At 42.8% G+C, this 16,642-nt stretch overlaps 2 protein-coding genes across 4 annotated transcripts in view; one reads left to right on the forward strand and one right to left on the reverse strand.

Annotated features, from left to right (window-relative positions):
* acot12 (acyl-CoA thioesterase 12) overlaps positions 1-7,543 on the forward strand; it is a 24,873-nt gene extending 17,330 nt beyond the window's left edge. For 2 of the 3 annotated variants that reach the window (XM_088910267.1, XM_088910266.1), the window contains 4 exons: positions 422-552; positions 1,561-1,689; positions 3,775-3,901; positions 5,922-7,543. In XM_088910267.1, coding sequence (XP_088766393.1) covers positions 422-552; positions 1,561-1,689; positions 3,775-3,901; positions 5,922-6,062 — 528 coding nt within the window. In that variant the 3' untranslated portion in view covers positions 6,063-7,543. Of the gene's footprint in view, positions 1-113; positions 326-421; positions 553-1,560; positions 1,690-3,774; positions 3,902-5,921 lie in introns of all 3 variants that reach the window. The other variant, XM_088910268.1, reaches the window with a different exon arrangement.
* zcchc9 (zinc finger, CCHC domain containing 9) lies at positions 4,393-15,546 on the reverse strand. Its single transcript, XM_088910269.1, has 6 exons — positions 15,446-15,546; positions 13,251-13,595; positions 12,621-12,771; positions 12,055-12,147; positions 10,511-10,579; positions 4,393-8,227 (listed from the first exon to the last, which is right to left on the reverse strand). Exons 2-6 carry the CDS (start codon positions 13,575-13,577, stop codon positions 8,115-8,117), a joined length of 753 nt encoding a protein of 250 aa, XP_088766395.1. The 5' UTR covers positions 13,578-13,595; positions 15,446-15,546; the 3' UTR covers positions 4,393-8,114.
* Positions 15,547-16,642: the final 1,096 nt, after the last annotated feature.

A 16,642-nucleotide genomic window follows, 5' to 3' on the forward strand; every position in this document is an offset into this window, starting at 1 on the left:
TTCGTTTACTTCAGGCATTCTGGATCATTGTCTTGCTGAATGGCCCACTTCTAGCTCAACTTCAGTTGACTAATGAATGACCCGATATTCTCCTCCAGACACTGTTGATTGACTTTATGGCTCCATCAATGATGGCAAGCTGTCTGGGTCCAGAGGCAGCAAAGCAGCAGAAACCACGGTTCTCCCACCACCATGCTTGACAATCAGGATGAGGATCTTCTGTTGGGAGGCACACCACCCATGTCTCAGTGTGGCCAAAATGTTTAACTTTTTACTGGTCTCTTTTTCAGATGTGCAGCATGTGAAAAAGAAAACGAGTACAAATTTAAGAATGTTGTAAGCAGAGTTATAAAAGGCACCCCCCGCCCCCCACCCCCCTTCGATTTACGGGAGGCTGGTCTTCTCTCTGGCTTGTTTGCAGATCCGAATCTTCACGAACGAGGAGGAAATGCTGTCTGTTAAAGTAGAGATGGAGGTGATGGCTCCTGTTTACCAGACCTTCTCTGTGCTCTCAGACCTGCGGCTCCGGCCCACCTGGGACAGGCACTACGCGTAAGTACTGCAGTGGTCAAGGAGATATGAGAGAGAGGGGGGTGGATGATGACCCTGTTCACATTATAAGGAGCAAGAGCTTTTTCAAACTGAGGCATCACATTCAGGCTTCTCGGTGAGCAGTGGTTGCCCATGAACTCTGAAGACATTCAGATGTTGCCAGGCTGTCATAAGCACACACTGTTGTGTTTATCGGTCTCCTGCATTGTTGCTGAAAAAAAGTCTGTCATTTCACTAATGGATTTCATGACATGATAATCTACTGTCAGATCAATCAAGTCTGAACTAGGACTGGCAGTTGTGCTAGGAGTCTGCCCCAGTGGTGTGGGTTTGTGTTTAGTTCTAGGATGAACTATTTGTGTTGTTTGGAACACATTGTAGTTTCTAATAATTCCAAGGACGTTTGACCATTAGTAGTGGTATTGTTATGTATGTAATATGAAGCACCCAGGAGCTGGGATGTCATAGCAAATGATATGTTCATAGGCAGGTCTCAGGAAAACAGACACAAATGCAGCCGTAAGATTTAAAACAAAAGCCTAGCTCTTCTGGGAGCTAATAACGTCTTCCCTAACTGCACACAGCGGACAGTTATGCTGCCTGCCGGCTTCCGAGCATAAACTCTTAAAATTCACACAGAATATTGGCCCACACAGGATCTGTTCCCAAAACCCACAAGTCACACAGACTCTCGCTTTCACACAGTCAAGTTTCTGTCCATTATTCCACACGGTGCCTGGTCACTCTGTTACTCAGGGTCCTGTCTGTATCTGTTCCTGTTCCATATAGGGCTCTCTCTTATTTGCTGATCTCTTCTTATTTGAAGACTCACAGCTCGACACAGGCCCACACTCAAGTCACGTCCTTCTCCCTCTCTGTGCAGAGGATCATTGCCCACATAGGAAATCAGATGGACACCAGGAGCCTCCGTTTCCTGGTTTTTACATTGTCACCTGACCAATTGTCTTCTTGCAACTTAAACAGCAAACCTGATTATTCTCTTTGCAGGAGTTGTGAAGAAGTGGAGACTGCTGGTGATGACGAGAAAGTGTATCATATTAAATGCCCCTCAGTCAACAGTGACAGAGGCAGAGACTTTGTGGTACTGATGTCCAGAAGACAGCCATGCAAAGAGGGGTTTGTATTACGCATTGTGTCTCCTAGCTTCAGTTAGACCTATGCTGAAAGTGCAATAGATTAGCTGTTTGCAATTTTTTTATGATAGGCAAGGCTGTTTCATATACGCATGATCTGAACCACAGCTCTTCAAAAAATCTGATCTTGATGTCTCTCAATACACATTACACTTATCTTAGTTTGTTGTTAAGATTAAGTTTTTATATTTACGTGAAGATGTGAGATGTACTGAGGCAAACAATTTAAGTAAGCTTTGGGGTTATAGAGACTGATTCCTACAACTACAGCACAGTAATCCCAACTGATGAAGCCATTATATAAGCATAATATATAACGCTTCTTATCTCAAACTTAAAACAAACCTTGTGAAACTCCATATATGCAGACTTTGAGGAGACCAAAATTCAAAATCCTCAAAGGCATCCAGAAATTCAACCCAGTTGATTTTATTTATCATTGAAATAAATTTCAATGAAATGTAATGCTTGAAATATTTTGTATACAGTACTTCATCCCTCTCACTATCTTGTGAACGGTTTTGTGAGAAAATACTGCTTGTTCCACGAATCAAACGAAAAGAAGTCTGATGCTGTGAAGAGGGCAGATCATTTAGCTTCCAAGGGAAGTGAATGTGGGTGTTTAAATTGCCAGACCATTTATATCTCAAAGGATGTCTGCAACCAGTGATTGCCTGCAGTATATTAACCCGGTGACTCATTTGGAAATGAACTTAACAGCAATAAAGTGTATGAGCCTCATTGTCTTCATTTGGAGGATGCAGCTTTCAGTAGGAAAGGGAGTTTGCATGACATGTAAGATTCTTTCTTCAATTTTTTGTGCATACGGTATTTGTTCAAGATGCAGGTCACTGCCGTATTCAGTGCAAACTGATTCAGTGTAAACTGAAAATAAGAATACAAACACAAATCAGTTATCTAAAGTTTGGTTGAAGATAATCCATGGTGCCTTTGCACCAATTGCAGCTAGTATTAATGAGCAGCTTTAAACTGCACCACTGAAATGAAAATACCCAAATAGAGCCTTCATAAAGCCATGCAGTGAGTACCAGAGACAAACAAAATCAGAAAGTACCACTCTAAAAGAGTGTCTGAAAGTGTAGCCACGCATCATTAATCGTTCTGTAATTAACTGCTATTTTGTGTTATGCGTATGATGCAATGACACTGTACACTCCAGTAATTGGACGCAGTACACTGAGTTGTGAGAGCTGGAGTCAGTCTTCAGTAAGGGCTCTGTGGATCTCTGGCTTTCTCTTACAAATGAGTTTGAGAACATTCTGTCCTTAGCTGGTCTCTCCCCCAGTAAGCTGTTAGAGGCATTGCAAAACGAGCAGAGCTTCCTCTTTGAGGGGCTGTGGATTTGAGTGCCAGATTGAGATTTTTTTATTAAATTAAAATATTTTTCCCTTCCTTTTTTTTTCCATTTCCTCTGAATTTCTCACACAAACAGCACCTCTCCACAGACTGGAGTTTTGACTAAACTGTGGGAACAGTAACACCTACTGGCTAGATTTGGTACACACATTATCCTCAAACAATGGTTAAAAAAAGGGTTCTTCATCCATGACTCCATGATGTCCTTTTGTAGTCACTAGTGGGCAATTCTGTGCTCTGGATTTGCAGTCCTGTAGGTCTGGTTTTACTATTTAATGTAACAATATCCAGTATGTAATAATTACCTATTTGCCAATGAATCCATTTAAAATTAGCATATACTGCGGATTGCTGTTGCCTGTGACAATCTTCACTTAATATTAATTCAGATTTGAAGTCAGGAAGTTGACTAAATGAAGGCCAGTCCATGATTTTGCCTTTTTTTTTCATGTGCATTTTTGTAATTTCACATGCATGTTTATAATTACCCCCGAGAATTCTCTAGATAAATATGATCCTATTATCATTAACATGAAATCAGTCTGAAATACGGAATTCGTTATACTGTACCATGGTCCAGCATGGTCCTTTTCAGGTTTGGGAAAAGGTGAAAGCGTTTTTTTTTGCACTTTGGTCTCACTGTGGTGAATGTGTCTGCCATTTATTAAAGTCTGCTCTCCTCTTGCTGAAGGGAACCCTACATCATCGCTCTGCGGTCCGTCACCGTGGCAGCTGTGCCTCCGCTGGCTGATCACACCCGCAGTGAAGCTCTGTGCGCAGGGTTCCTCATCAACAGCACTGGCTGCAGCTCCTGCAAGGTGGGCTTCCCTCTCAAGAGGTCACTACAGGTCACAGAGAGGCTGCTACCGAAAGAGGCACTGTATCTGTAGCCCCGTGCTCCTGTGCTTCTACCAAATTCCACTGACCCCCCCCCCCCTTTAAAAAAATAATCTTTAGTTGAAAAGGAGTGAGAGCAATCACTATGGAATACTTTAAAACTAAATCCAGACTTCAACACTTGTGTATACAGACATCTCTGACCATGGACGCAATAAAGTAACCCATTTTGATGCATAAGTAAGTCATTCTTCAGCCATTATTAGAACAAGAACATGTTGGAGTTTACATTTGAATATGGCAGCGTATGGGTTACAGCAATCAGGTATTACATGTATGACACTGAGAATGATGCATTATTTAGAGCAGCTCTATAAATCTGGGATGTGTAGTAGCTAATTCTCTTCATTTTAATATGAGCAACGGTCAATGGAAATTAGACTTTCACTGCATGGTAGCATCAGCCTTTGTTGAACTTAAGTGCTGTCCTTTATTTATTTAAAAGAAAATACTGAAAATGTTCCAGGCATAAGACAAAGTAAGGCAAAGAACAAAATAGAAAAAAAAACACCAAGCAGAATGCCAATATAATGGCACAGTCTGTGCAAACTGTTTTGTTGTTTCAGTACAGAGTACAAGGTTTTGGGCGTTCACATATATCAAGAACACATGGACTTTACAAACAATAGGAGGCCAATTATCCAGTCCTGCAGGCTCAACCTGTAGCCAGTCGATCAGAATATACACCAGTGTTTCCTATTGTCACATCTGAGTGCACCTTCCGATAATTTCACCTGCACCATTCAACACTGCAACATTGGTCTGCCGGTAACTCATTTCACCAGGACAACACAATCCTTCAAGTAACATGGAGACTTTCGACATATTCTTACATTTCTAAGTTAACCTTTTTTTAAACCCGTCGTACTATATCAGAGAATTTTTTTTCATTGGCTTTTTAGCTGCTGCTGAAACTCAAGGGACAGTGCAACTCCAAAAAGCGATTCAAAACCGCCCAGAGTATAGGTCAAATGTAGTACAAGTGCATTTCAATTAGTGCTATTCAAACATGCCAGTACACATCATATTAACATATGATGACCTTTAACTTGTACAGACATTTCCATGGTATTACCTTTATACTGTAAATCAATGGCAATTAAAACACCAGCTTTTAATTCCTGCCATTTATGATTTTAATTGCCTTCAGGCTGTAACAAGGCAGTTGTTAGTATAATTTTGGCTTCTGAAAACGCAACATCAGGCATTTCACTGCTGAAGCTGTACCAGAGACATCAGCTGATTGACTTGCAGTTGGGCACAGTGGATTAAAGTCCACAAGGCACTGTGTAGAGGTGATTGGGGGGTAGAGCAGGTGACTACAATCACAAGGCACAGATTTTTCAATCTCTTCATTGCCACTGGAGCTGTCCCTGTTTGTACACAAATGTCAATGTAACTGGAATGTTTTCATTAACCATTTGCTTAAAAAAAAAAAAACGGACCTATTTTCGGTTCAATTTCGCACAGCGAAACAGAGTGATAAGGGTTGTCAAATCTCTCTGCAAAGAGCTGTCCAGGGTCCTGAACTCACCGTACAAGTACCTTAATCAAGCACTTTACCGTCCTGCATTAATTGCACTACAATTGCACTACAATTGCGTCAAATGTGAAAGAGACCCATAATACTGACTAAAACAACAGTGATTTGTGTTAAAGCAAATATTTTCGGTTTCAATGAGTATTTTGTTTTAGTATTACTCTTGGATCCACTTCAAAGTGAACTGAACAATGAGGTGGAAAAGTTACTTACTAGGGACTGTCTGAAAGATTTAGGTACATTGTAGTACCTTGGTAAGTGCCTGTCTGGCTTAAAAGTGAGCAAAATGAACAACAGTCTTTTGTGCTACAAAAAGTGTTATATTTCCTTTCTGTTCCATGTGCCGTTCTCAGACTGCCAAGCACCGCGATTTAACGCTGCTTCTTGCACCGCCTTCACAGGTCTCGTACTTCAACCAAGTGACATCTGGGGTTTTGCCATACATCGCTGGAAACTTGGCTGGATGGTCGAAGTCTCTGGAAGAAACAGCATCTTCATGCATTGAATTTCTAGAAAATAATATTAAGAGCACCAGGTTCTAAGGCAGGCTTTAATGCCTTTTAATGCTTTTGGTCTGTGGCTTTCAAAGCCCACACTGTTCCTCTGGCTCACTCTCAGTGCTTGTGGTGTGGCATCAACAGCTACAGTACACCACTATGTCCAAAAGTCACGCCTCTGTGTATCAGGGATTAAAACGTGTGGAAAGACAGCGCTGTAATGGAAAAGTATCGATGGCCATCCTGTTTGTATAGTCCCTGCAGCAGAAAAACCACACAAAAGCTTTAAATGTGCGCGGCGGGCGTGTTCTCCACTTCGTCGGACTGCAGGAGCTTTTTTCTTGTCAAAACATTTCATGGGCACGCTGTGGTCCATTAGCTAAGTGCTCTATGACTACTTCTCTGTTAGAACCACACATCTTCTTAAAAAAAAAGATGTGATTTCAACATGCAGTAAATGGGATAGTTTGCTTTCTGTAGGAGATGAGCAGCTGGGTCCTTTGGTAGCTACCAGGGTAAGCTGCACTTGTAGCAAATGGAACTGCTTTTCTGGAACATAAGGACACTAAAAACATGCAGCTTTTGGAAAAGCACAAAACATTCGACTACGTAAGAATCCCATCAATGCAACAATGACTCAGTGTGTCCCTCTCTTAAAGCATGTGTATTTTTTAATACTAGTGTATAACCATCAGGCAACTACCCTAGCACAAGCTTACTACCATGACACACAGATAAGATTAGCTCTGTTTTGGTCTCGTTTGTTTTCGGTCAACAGACAAGCGGGGGTAACCTTATAGGAAGCTATTTCATATATACTTGCAATAATACTTTGGATGGCACTGGCAGATATACTTTACTGTAGCCATCTGTTTAAGAGATGCTCTGTTGTTTCAGGCTTACTTTTGCAATAGCCCCAGGAACAGCTTTACACATAAGGTGGAATTTTAGGTGCTACTCCAATTCCATGGGAGAGGCACCTCGGCTTCAGGTCCGCAGACACAATATCAAGCTGAATCTGAATAAGCTTTAAAGAATCCCTAACGCTGATTATGTGATAACCAACATTAAGCTGCGTTTAATATGTGCAGTTTTCAGCACTGCTCAAATGCGAGCCTTACTGAATTACGTCTTGATAATGTCACTTGTACCATACAGGATAACGCCAAAATGCAAAACAAAATGAAGACTGTTCAGATACAGATACATAATATGAGTACAAGACTACTTCCCCACTGGAAGGAAGTTGGAAATATGGAAATACGTACAGACCACAACCCATGAGCTTCTGGCTTTTACAAATGACATGTTCCCTTGCAGTGTATAAAAGCCCTCAGATACACATTTTGCCTACATGACTTTGGATTTCAGTCATACCTTTAAAAAACGTTATTACTAACTCCAATTATTTTTTTCCTTATATCAATGTCTAATATGATAATGTTTGTTTAGAATACAAAATTGTAATGTTCCTCCATCTATTTATCAGAATGATAAAAAAGTAAATAAACAGTCATTCACCTTTTCCTGGTTTCATGGATGTTTTGCACACTTCTCAGGCTGCCTCCAACCCATGAGCTCAACCCGAGATATTTATTGAAGTCCCATGTGATTAAAGTCACATTACATGAAAACAGTTTTTACACAGTGCACAGGGACAGCCCATCACAGGGGACTCATGCAACACAAATGCCTGGGGGATTTCTGACAGGGTCTTCTTCTGCAGTGGCCTGCACCGTCTCAAACTGCTTGGCGAGAGTGGAGCCCCTCTTCCACTGAGGTCTCGCGTTGTAAAGGCTAAAAGCGGGCACGCGCCCTGGCGAGCCGAGCTGTCGGAATCAAGGCCTGCAGCGAACAGAGCGGCTTTCTGTGGCGCCAGGCAGTCGGACGTCAGGACCAGACTGGAGCGTCGAGTCGGGGGTGGACTGAAAGGCATGAGGCTCCACCCCTCAAACCAAGGCCCAGTTCGCTCCACAGTCCGGCGGAACGTCACAGACTCCAGAGCTCGGGCAGTAGAGTCATTCCCTGTGGTCCCCCACCAAGAGTTCACAACTTTCTAGAAAGATCCCTTTTGATGCCTCGGGAAGACGCACCCCCTCAAAAAGTAACCACCTTCGGCTGCTTCGGTTTAGCTTTTTTGACAGGCCCGGCAATGTCCTCGTGGTCCGCACTCATATTGTTGGACAGTCGGCCCACGGTTACAGCTTTCCCTGAGGGAGCACAGAGAGGACAACTGAATTAAATTTCTCCCAAAACACAAGAGGACATGTGCCCTGAGGATCTGCCCGGGCATAACGACCCAATGCTACGCCTTGCTAGAATAATAATAATAATAATAATAATAATAATAATAATAATAATAACTCCTTACACTTATATAGCACTTTTCTGGACAATCCACTCAAAGTGCTTTACAGGTAATGGGGACTCCCCTCCACCACCACCAGCATGCAGCCCCACCTGGATGATGCGACAGCAGCTATAGTATAGCTATATATAGCTATAGAGAATATATATATTCTCCCCACACACAAGCTGTCAGTGGGTAGAACAGAGTTATGAAGCCAGTTCAGAGATGGGGATTATTAGGAGGCCATGATTGGTAAGGGACAATGGGAGATTAGGCCAGGTGGCCAGGGTTACACTCCTAATTTTTTTCGAGAAACACCCTGGGATTTGTAATGACCACAGTCAGGACCTCGGTTTTACGTCTCATCTGAAGGACAGATAGAAGCATTTGACATCGAGTACACATCCTCAAATCACGACAGGAGGCTTCCTCAGCACAGCAGTCCCAGCTAGTGAGACCCTGAGGCTCACCTGCTGTAAAAAATGCTCTAAAACGTGAAATGTTCCCTGCCCACGTTTTTGGGTTACGAGCGAATTTGATTCAAGGACGATCGAAGAAACCCACAATTTAAAAGGCTCAGATTATCTACAGCTGGTTACTTCCAGTCACTAGAATCTTAAAAGTGCTTGTCAAGCCATCTCAAAGTGCTTCAAAAACCAAAACAGAAATGGATTATAGAAACCCCATAATAAAACTGTTAACTGAAAGTAATAAAAATGAAGACCAATGTACAATGGACACAGTGCAATGGGGTGAAAGGCAAGTGGAAAAATGTTACTTTTCATTCCTTCCCCATTACAGAGGTATTTTACACTGGACACAGAGCCGTTGCTGGCAGTGAGGCTTTTCCCCTTTGATCCCTGCTGTGCACGCATGTTTCCCCTACTCTCTACTGAATCATCACCAGCCAACAGGATCAAAGAAATCACCAATGGCATCATACTCCGGCCCCTAGTCTTATACAGTGCTCCTGGCAACAACTAACAGAGCAAAAGAATGGAAATTCTGGCACTATTTCAGAAGTGCCAGACAAGCTGTGAGAAAATCTGCACCTTGACATCTATTTCACAAACTGAAAAGTGAAAAACACAAAATTCTTTAACTTTTCCATTTAAATTCTTTTTTTTTTACTTTCACTATTTCTATGACAAACATGGTAACACCTGATGTTTCATCATAAGGCTCTTTGTGCTGTTTGGGGATGAAACCTGCTGAGTACCGGGTGAACTGTCTTGTGGCAACAGGGCTTTCACCTTGTAGCTTGAACTTGACCAACGAGGAAAACCAGGCAGCTACTGTAAGGGCTGATGGTGGACAGAAATCAGGTTACAATCACCATTCAGCTCCTTTTTACTCTTTCTTTTTGTTGGTAGTTTAATTAAAAATATAGTAACAACACTAACTCTTGATTTAAATTAATGGGTTGATCAAGAAAACATCAGATACCCTGTATGAAACTACTTTGCCAAAGGCAAATTTATACCATGATGATTTAAAGAGGCATGCTCGGTTTATCCATGTTTTATGGACAGGCTGCCAATAACTGACCTCCCCAATAGTGAGCAGTTCTCTCGAGAGTGAAATAAAAACCCCTCATCTGCCATTACTAACAGTCGTGTCTGTCTCAACCTTGCCACCCATGTCCAGCGAGAACTGTGCTTTAACAGGTTAAAATGCTCTTAAAAGGCAGAATTACAATAGTTTATCCAAGGGCCTTGTCTTAAAAATAAACGTCTGTATCCTGACACATAAAACCTACTGAATCATTCATGCACCTTACATTTTCTGTCACACTAATCATTTTAGTATTATTTGAACAGGAATACAATTTCTCAAAGACTGTGCTATTGGATAAGAAAGACGAAGAGCTTTACAGAAAGAGGCTGAGGTCAAAATTCTTTCTATCAGAAGAGAATTGTATTGCAGAAATATACAAGACTGACTCCAAGTAATAGTAAAATAATATTCAGCCTGCTTGTGCACGTACAAAGATGCATGATGTTAGTGTGTAACTCAAAATGATTCTTTGCTAGTGCAAAACAGGAAAAAGTCACTGTATTACAATAAACCCAGTCCTGATTCTCTCACTTTCAGTGATTGATAATTGATTAATAATATAAGTAATTATATACAAGTATCTTACCTGAACCCTGGTGCTCTGGACAGTCTTTCTGAAAGTGCTCCACTGATCCACACACCCTGCAGCAGCCACCTAGCAAACAGGCGGAAGAGTTCATACAGCCCATTTTCCAAATCCTCATCTTAAACCCTTTGCAAAGGCAACACCTTTGCATCTACTTATTAAAGGCATGATAAACTAAAACATGTTTGAAATTAGGCCTCTTTTTCAGAAGGCAAGTGAAAGGAACTTCACTTGAGCAACATATATCTTATATAGTGCTTTTTATGATACATCATTCCAAGGCAGTGTAAAATAAAATAAAAAAACAGAGACAGGTTACTAAGGGGCGGTGCGGTGCCTAAGGATCTGCGCCTGTGGCTGGAAGGTTGCCGGTTGGTATCCTGCAGCTGACAGAGGAACACTACTCTGTTTGGCCCCTGAGCAAGGCCCTTAATCCCAACTGCTCCAGGAGTGCCATATAAATGGCTGACCCTGCGCTCTGACCCCGAGCCTCTCTCCCTGTCTGTGTGTCTCATGGAGAGCAAGTTGGGGTATGTGAAAAGACAAATTCCTAATACAAGAAACTGTATCTGGCCAATAAAGTGATCTTATTCTATTCTTATTCATTCTAATTAGAACTGCAAACTATACTCTGAATTATCATGCAGAGCATAGATGTGGTTTTTATGACAGCTGGCTGACGTGGAAGATCTGATAATGGGCTGGGAGATCATTCCACAGTCCCGGAGTATCAGAGATGATAGAACAGTTTTCCCAGTGTACGGAGCCGGGAACTGGGAACTGGAAGAAGGCCTGAGTCCAATGAGAGCAAATGACTTGTAGGTGTGTAGAGAGAGAAGAGTTCACTGCCATCAAGCCCTTAAAGCTGAGGAGCAGCATTCTTAATCTTTATTCTGAAATCCACAAGGATACCAGTGCAAGGTACCTCAAATAGGAAGGAACAGCTCTTTCACACTATATATGTCTAGAGAAAGCTTTGTTAATTGAAAATATTTAAACTTCATCTGGATTTATCTACATTCTTCCTAACACTCGTTTTCAACCGTTCAGTTAAAATGTCTACAGGTTATTGACACCAGCCTGAACCTTGGATCTCAACAGTACTCGGCTCACTAGGTTCCTGACAGGCAGGGCTCCCTCCATGTTGTGCAGCAGAGGTTTGCCTTCTACAGCTCACAGATTGACAAAAGTCCCACAATCCTCTGTGGAATGGAGCGTCTCCAGTCTTTAATTTCAGCTGGGGTCCCCAGCTCCTTGCGTTGCTCTTCAATCTTCACCGAGATCATCAGGTCAACACCTTTCAGGATTTTTAATATTTCAAACACGTCTCCCCCACAATCGTCTCCATTTCAGGCTCAAGGGATTTTTATTCCCTTAGTATGTCAACATATGGCTTCACTCAGGTCACCAGCACTTTTTCAAAACAAATTTCAGAACCGTCTGACGACGTGTTTTTACTTTCCCTAGAAAACAAACTAAACTGCAGCTCAAAGCAGCTGGGGGTGGACCAAGCGATGTTAAAGTCAAGCCCAGTAATGTCTTACCTGCTGCGTACATCCCTTTGGGGTTATCAGGACACGATTTCGACAGGTGGCCAGTCTGCCCACAGATGAAACACTTAGCAAAGGGAAAGTCACCTGTAAGGGCATTAAGACAAGAAATGAAATCACCAGCGACAAAAAGAAAGTGAACAGAACAAGCTTATTCGTCAAACCTGCTAAATGAATACCTACATGTTTATGTCTGAAAACAGTATCAAAAAGGGAGAATTCAAACAACCACTACATAGTATGGGATACAGCTCATCTTACATTTGTCAATTAAAAGAAAGTATGCGACAAAGCCAACACAGACAAAAGTATTCTCATCTGTAATGCTGAACTCATGACACCACTCACTACAATTAAGGCAATATCCATGTTCCCAGGCACTCAGCTGGTTCCATTCCATTCTCTTACTCATAGCAGAGGTGCCCCACTATCTCAGGGCACCCCCGGGCTTCATTACCTAATTCAGTGATGAGTGGCTGCAAAAAAAAAAAAGTTGTAGCAATCCACAAAAAAACACACCTAGACCACTGCCGTTCGGTCCCACGCCTCTATTTTCTTACCAAGGGCAGGGTCCACTTTAGCTCTGCACCTCTGGAGCTCATGCTCTGTGGAACCACAGCGGTAACAGATCCCCCTGCCCATCTCCTCGTCTTCGTCGGCCTCTGGGCAGTCAGCCAGCCTGTGCCCAGGCTTCCTGCAGTTGAAGCACACCTGCGACACAGCGATCGGTCAGCAAACACGCGACCGCACACCGCCCAGACTCGGGGCTGGAACAGCAGGTAATCTATTCGTTTTCAGCCATCCAGGGACATGTGGATAGTAGACAGGTTTCTCTCTGCAAGCGTGAGTACACAAAGGCCAAAGCTGCCAATGACTTGTGTTCCAGTGCAATACCATTTCACATCTCATCTTCCTGTCATGTGCAGCAGCATTACTGTGATCGGGAGCTTGAGAAGGATGTCCCGCCACACTGTAACTGAACAGAGTCAGCACGACAACGCTGATGCAGCAAGACCCTACGTGTACAAGCCACTCTACTGGTGCTTTCCTGAGCTCAGGGTGCTAAATTCAAGCGGACCACGGGGCCAGTCTTTTCCTACGTCCTCGAAATCGATCACCTGCCACCACGCCTTTTGGAGATTAAAAAACTGTTTTTTCAGGGTGTGACAGGAGGGCAAGGGCTCTCTCACCATCTGAGTTTTCTTCAGCTCCTGCCTCTTCAGCCTCCTCTCCTCGCGCCTCTGGTCCTTTTTGAGGGCCAGCGCCACGTCCTCCCGCGCCCCGGGGACGCCCGCCTGCCGGAGGTGCGCCAGGAACCCGTTGACGTCCTCGTTGTCGTACTCCTCCTTCTTCTTCCTGTTGGGCTTCCGGCGGGAGGGATCCCGGCCGCGGCGGGAGGACGGCCCCGGCCCTGGCCCCTGCGCCCCGCGGCCACACCCCTCCTTCAGGTCGCCCCAGGGCGTCGCCTCCGCGGGCTTGCGCCTGTGGACGTTGTTGGCTCGGGCCCAGCGGGTCATGGCAGCCCAAAGGGAAACCTGTACATGAGAACACAAGGCTATCAGCTTCCCCTCTCCCACCAGCACCGAGCGCACCAGAGTGGGAGGGAGGCATTAAAGAACATGGCTGCAGCCAGCAGTTATCTCACCCTGCAGCCCAGCAGGTCCCTGCTCAGAGGCTGCCAGTACCTGCATGGGAGACCTCCTGGGAAAAACTAAGGCTGCTGTTGGAAGAGGTGTTTATGGGACCAGTAGGGGGCGCTCACCCTGCAGCCTGTGTGAGACCTAATGCCCCAGTATAGTGACGGGGACACTACACTGTAAAAAAGGCGCTGTCCTTCAGATGAGATGTAAAACCGAGGTCCTGACTCTCTGTGGTCATTAAAAATCCCAGGGTGTTTCTCGAAAAGAGTAGGGGTGTACCCCTGACATCTTGGCCAAATTTCCCTCTGGCCTTTACCAGTCATGGCCTCCTAATAATCCCCATCTCTGAACTGGCTTCATCACTCTGCTCTCCTCCCCACTGAGAGCTGGTGTGTGGCGTGCATACTGGCACACTATGGCTGCTGTCACATCATCTAAGTGGGGCTGCACACCAGTGGTGGTGGAGGGGATCCCCATTACCTGTAAAGCGCTTTGAGTGGAGTGTCCAGAAAAGAGCTATATAAGAGTGAGGAATTATTATTAACATAAGAAAGGTTACAAACGAGAGGAGGCCATCTGGCCCATTAGGTTATTTGGTAGCTCGTAGTTAATTGATGCAAGGAACTCTTGAAGGTTTCTTGAAGGAAAGCAATGTATCAGCTTCAACAACGGGGCTGGACAGCTTGTTCCAGGCTCCCACAACTCTTTGGGTAAAGACGTTTCTCTTGCACATCCATGCAAGTTTCCACTCTGGTTCATGCTTCACTGTTCATTCAGAAGAAATCCACTGTGGTGCCTTCGAGGATTTTGAATATTTAGGTCCCTTTGTAACCTCCTCTATTCAAGACTTAAATGTTTAATCCCTTCAGCTGTTTTAAAAATACATTCACAAACAATATTTCTATTCACATGCAGGACAGTTGATCAGCCATGCAAGAGTGACCAATGATAAATGCGTCTTCATCTATAATTAATACTGCTTGGTGGTGAGAGTGTTGTTGTTTAATAGTTTGCCTAACTTTACCTCTCCCCTGCCTTCTACTGCGCTTATCGCTGACACTTCGCTTTAAAATCTTTCCCAGCATCTTTAACAAACATTTCTGTAGTAAAAATAAGTCTATTACCAAAATGCAAGAAAACATAGATCCATTTCCGCCCTTAATCATAATAGTGACTGATGGCAACTGGTTATTAAAACACTGCCAGCAGAATCAACTTCAACCCTTTCTGTGGAGCTAACGCATAAATATATTGCGAAATATAAAATATATACCTGTCATTAATACTCACTTCTTTCTATCTCGGATAAAAGACTTACTCTCGGTATCAACGTTCTGCTTATAGAATACAGCATTATGCTTATGATAAGACCATAATTATAGTTTTAGATCCTCATTTATAGTTACAGACACGTATCAGACTTCGCTTCGCAACATTCTTTAAAATGTACTATGAAATAAATTTATAGAAATACAAACGTACAGCACAATTCTATATACATAAAATCAAAGCAATATTATTACTCTTGGGTGTAAGTACTCAAGACGAATCTAAAGCGAACAAATGCACGTGAATTAAATCTGATGCATATTGCAGCAACGTAACTCAAGAAAACGTGTTATAATTTTAACGGCGCAATTCAAATAAGCTGGCGTTCACTGTTAAAGACAAAAGTGTTCTCGTGTATTCATTTGGAATATAATTCGACATCGGTGAAACTACAAACTTAGCAAATAAAAACTTACTTTCAAAGTAGACGAAAAATCAATTCACGTGTTCTCCCACGCCTGTTTCCTTTTCCTGTGTAAAGTTCGTGTAAGATCCGGACTGCAACTCAGAAACCAGGCTTTAGTTCCTAGGAGATTGACAAACAAACATTGAAAATTACAGTACAATACTGAGGAGACCAGCGACCTTGTCTCGCCTTGAAGAACAGAATATCACCATTCACACAGATGGTGCAGAGATTATATAACTTTGAATACTGGGGCTGTAAAGTTCACGGTAAATGCCGTGTACTTATAAATATTAGAACTAGTGATATTTAGTTATTAGAGAAACTTGTTTTGACACGATATGGTTCTGTTTTAATAATGATGTTTTGAAGGTAACAGACCGAAGTGAAACAATAAAAAAACACATTTACAGAAAAAGCAGGAGCGAAGTTTTAACAAATGTATTATTTGACTATTTTCACATTTCTGCCACTAGAGGGCGGATGGAGACTCTAATGTAATGTAATGCTTGTTCCGACCGTATACAGAAGGTCGCTCATGTTTTACCTGAACTGTATGCACATTATTACACAGGAATTACATTTTACTTGGGTACATGTATTAACAAGTGTTTTCTGCACCCTTAAACGACACATTATTAGTTTCTGTAAATTCTAAAATGAACTGAGAGACAAATAGGAGGGTAATAACTTGGAAACTGTTTTTTTTTTATTTTCCAGAAAAGCAGATTAATTTCCCAGTTAAGATTTTACATCCATTATCCCATCGGTTTTGACACGCTCCCCATTTCCTGCTGATATAAAGTGGAAACACATCACAATGCTGTCACCACCATGCTTGACAGCAGGGATGCTGTTGACTGATGATGCACTATGTTGAGATGGCATTAGACGTAACACTTTGCATTCAGTTAAAAAGATCCAAATTTGTGTTGTGCCTTTCGCCACATGTTTGCAGAATCAATCAGGTGCTTTGTTACAAACCCCATGTGGGACCAGATTTATGTTTTCAGCTGCAAGCCGCCCTTTGTGCAGTAAGCAGGATATCATGCTGTTTGTTGATTACAGCTCAGCATTCAATACCATAGTGCCCTCAAAGCTTGTCATCAAGCTCCAGGACCTGGGATTGAACACTTCCCGCTGTAATTGGATCCTGGACTTCTTGACGGACCGTCCACAGGTGGTGAGGGTGGGCACCAACATATCC

The sequence above is a fragment of the Atractosteus spatula genome, chromosome 3 (genome assembly GCF_055471065.1).
Source record: "Atractosteus spatula isolate fAtrSpa1 chromosome 3, fAtrSpa1.hap1, whole genome shotgun sequence".
NCBI classification, from domain to species: domain Eukaryota; kingdom Metazoa; phylum Chordata; class Actinopteri; order Semionotiformes; family Lepisosteidae; genus Atractosteus; species Atractosteus spatula.

What these genes read in the sequence shown, in the direction of transcription:
- zcchc9 (XM_088910269.1), bottom strand. Translation starts at nt 13,577, where the DNA reads ATGACCCGCTGGGCCCGAGCCAACAACGTCCACAGGCGCAAGCCCGCG. An exon ending in CAAAGGGATGTACGCAGCAG is followed by an intron (nt 10,580 to 12,054) that starts GTAAGACATTAC and finishes CCTGTTTGCTAG; the next exon opens with GTGGCTGCTGCAGGGTGTGT. An exon ending in TCCAGAGCACCAGGGTTCAG is followed by an intron (nt 8,228 to 10,510) that starts GTAAGATACTTG and finishes GTGCTCCCTCAG; the next exon opens with GGAAAGCTGTAACCGTGGGC.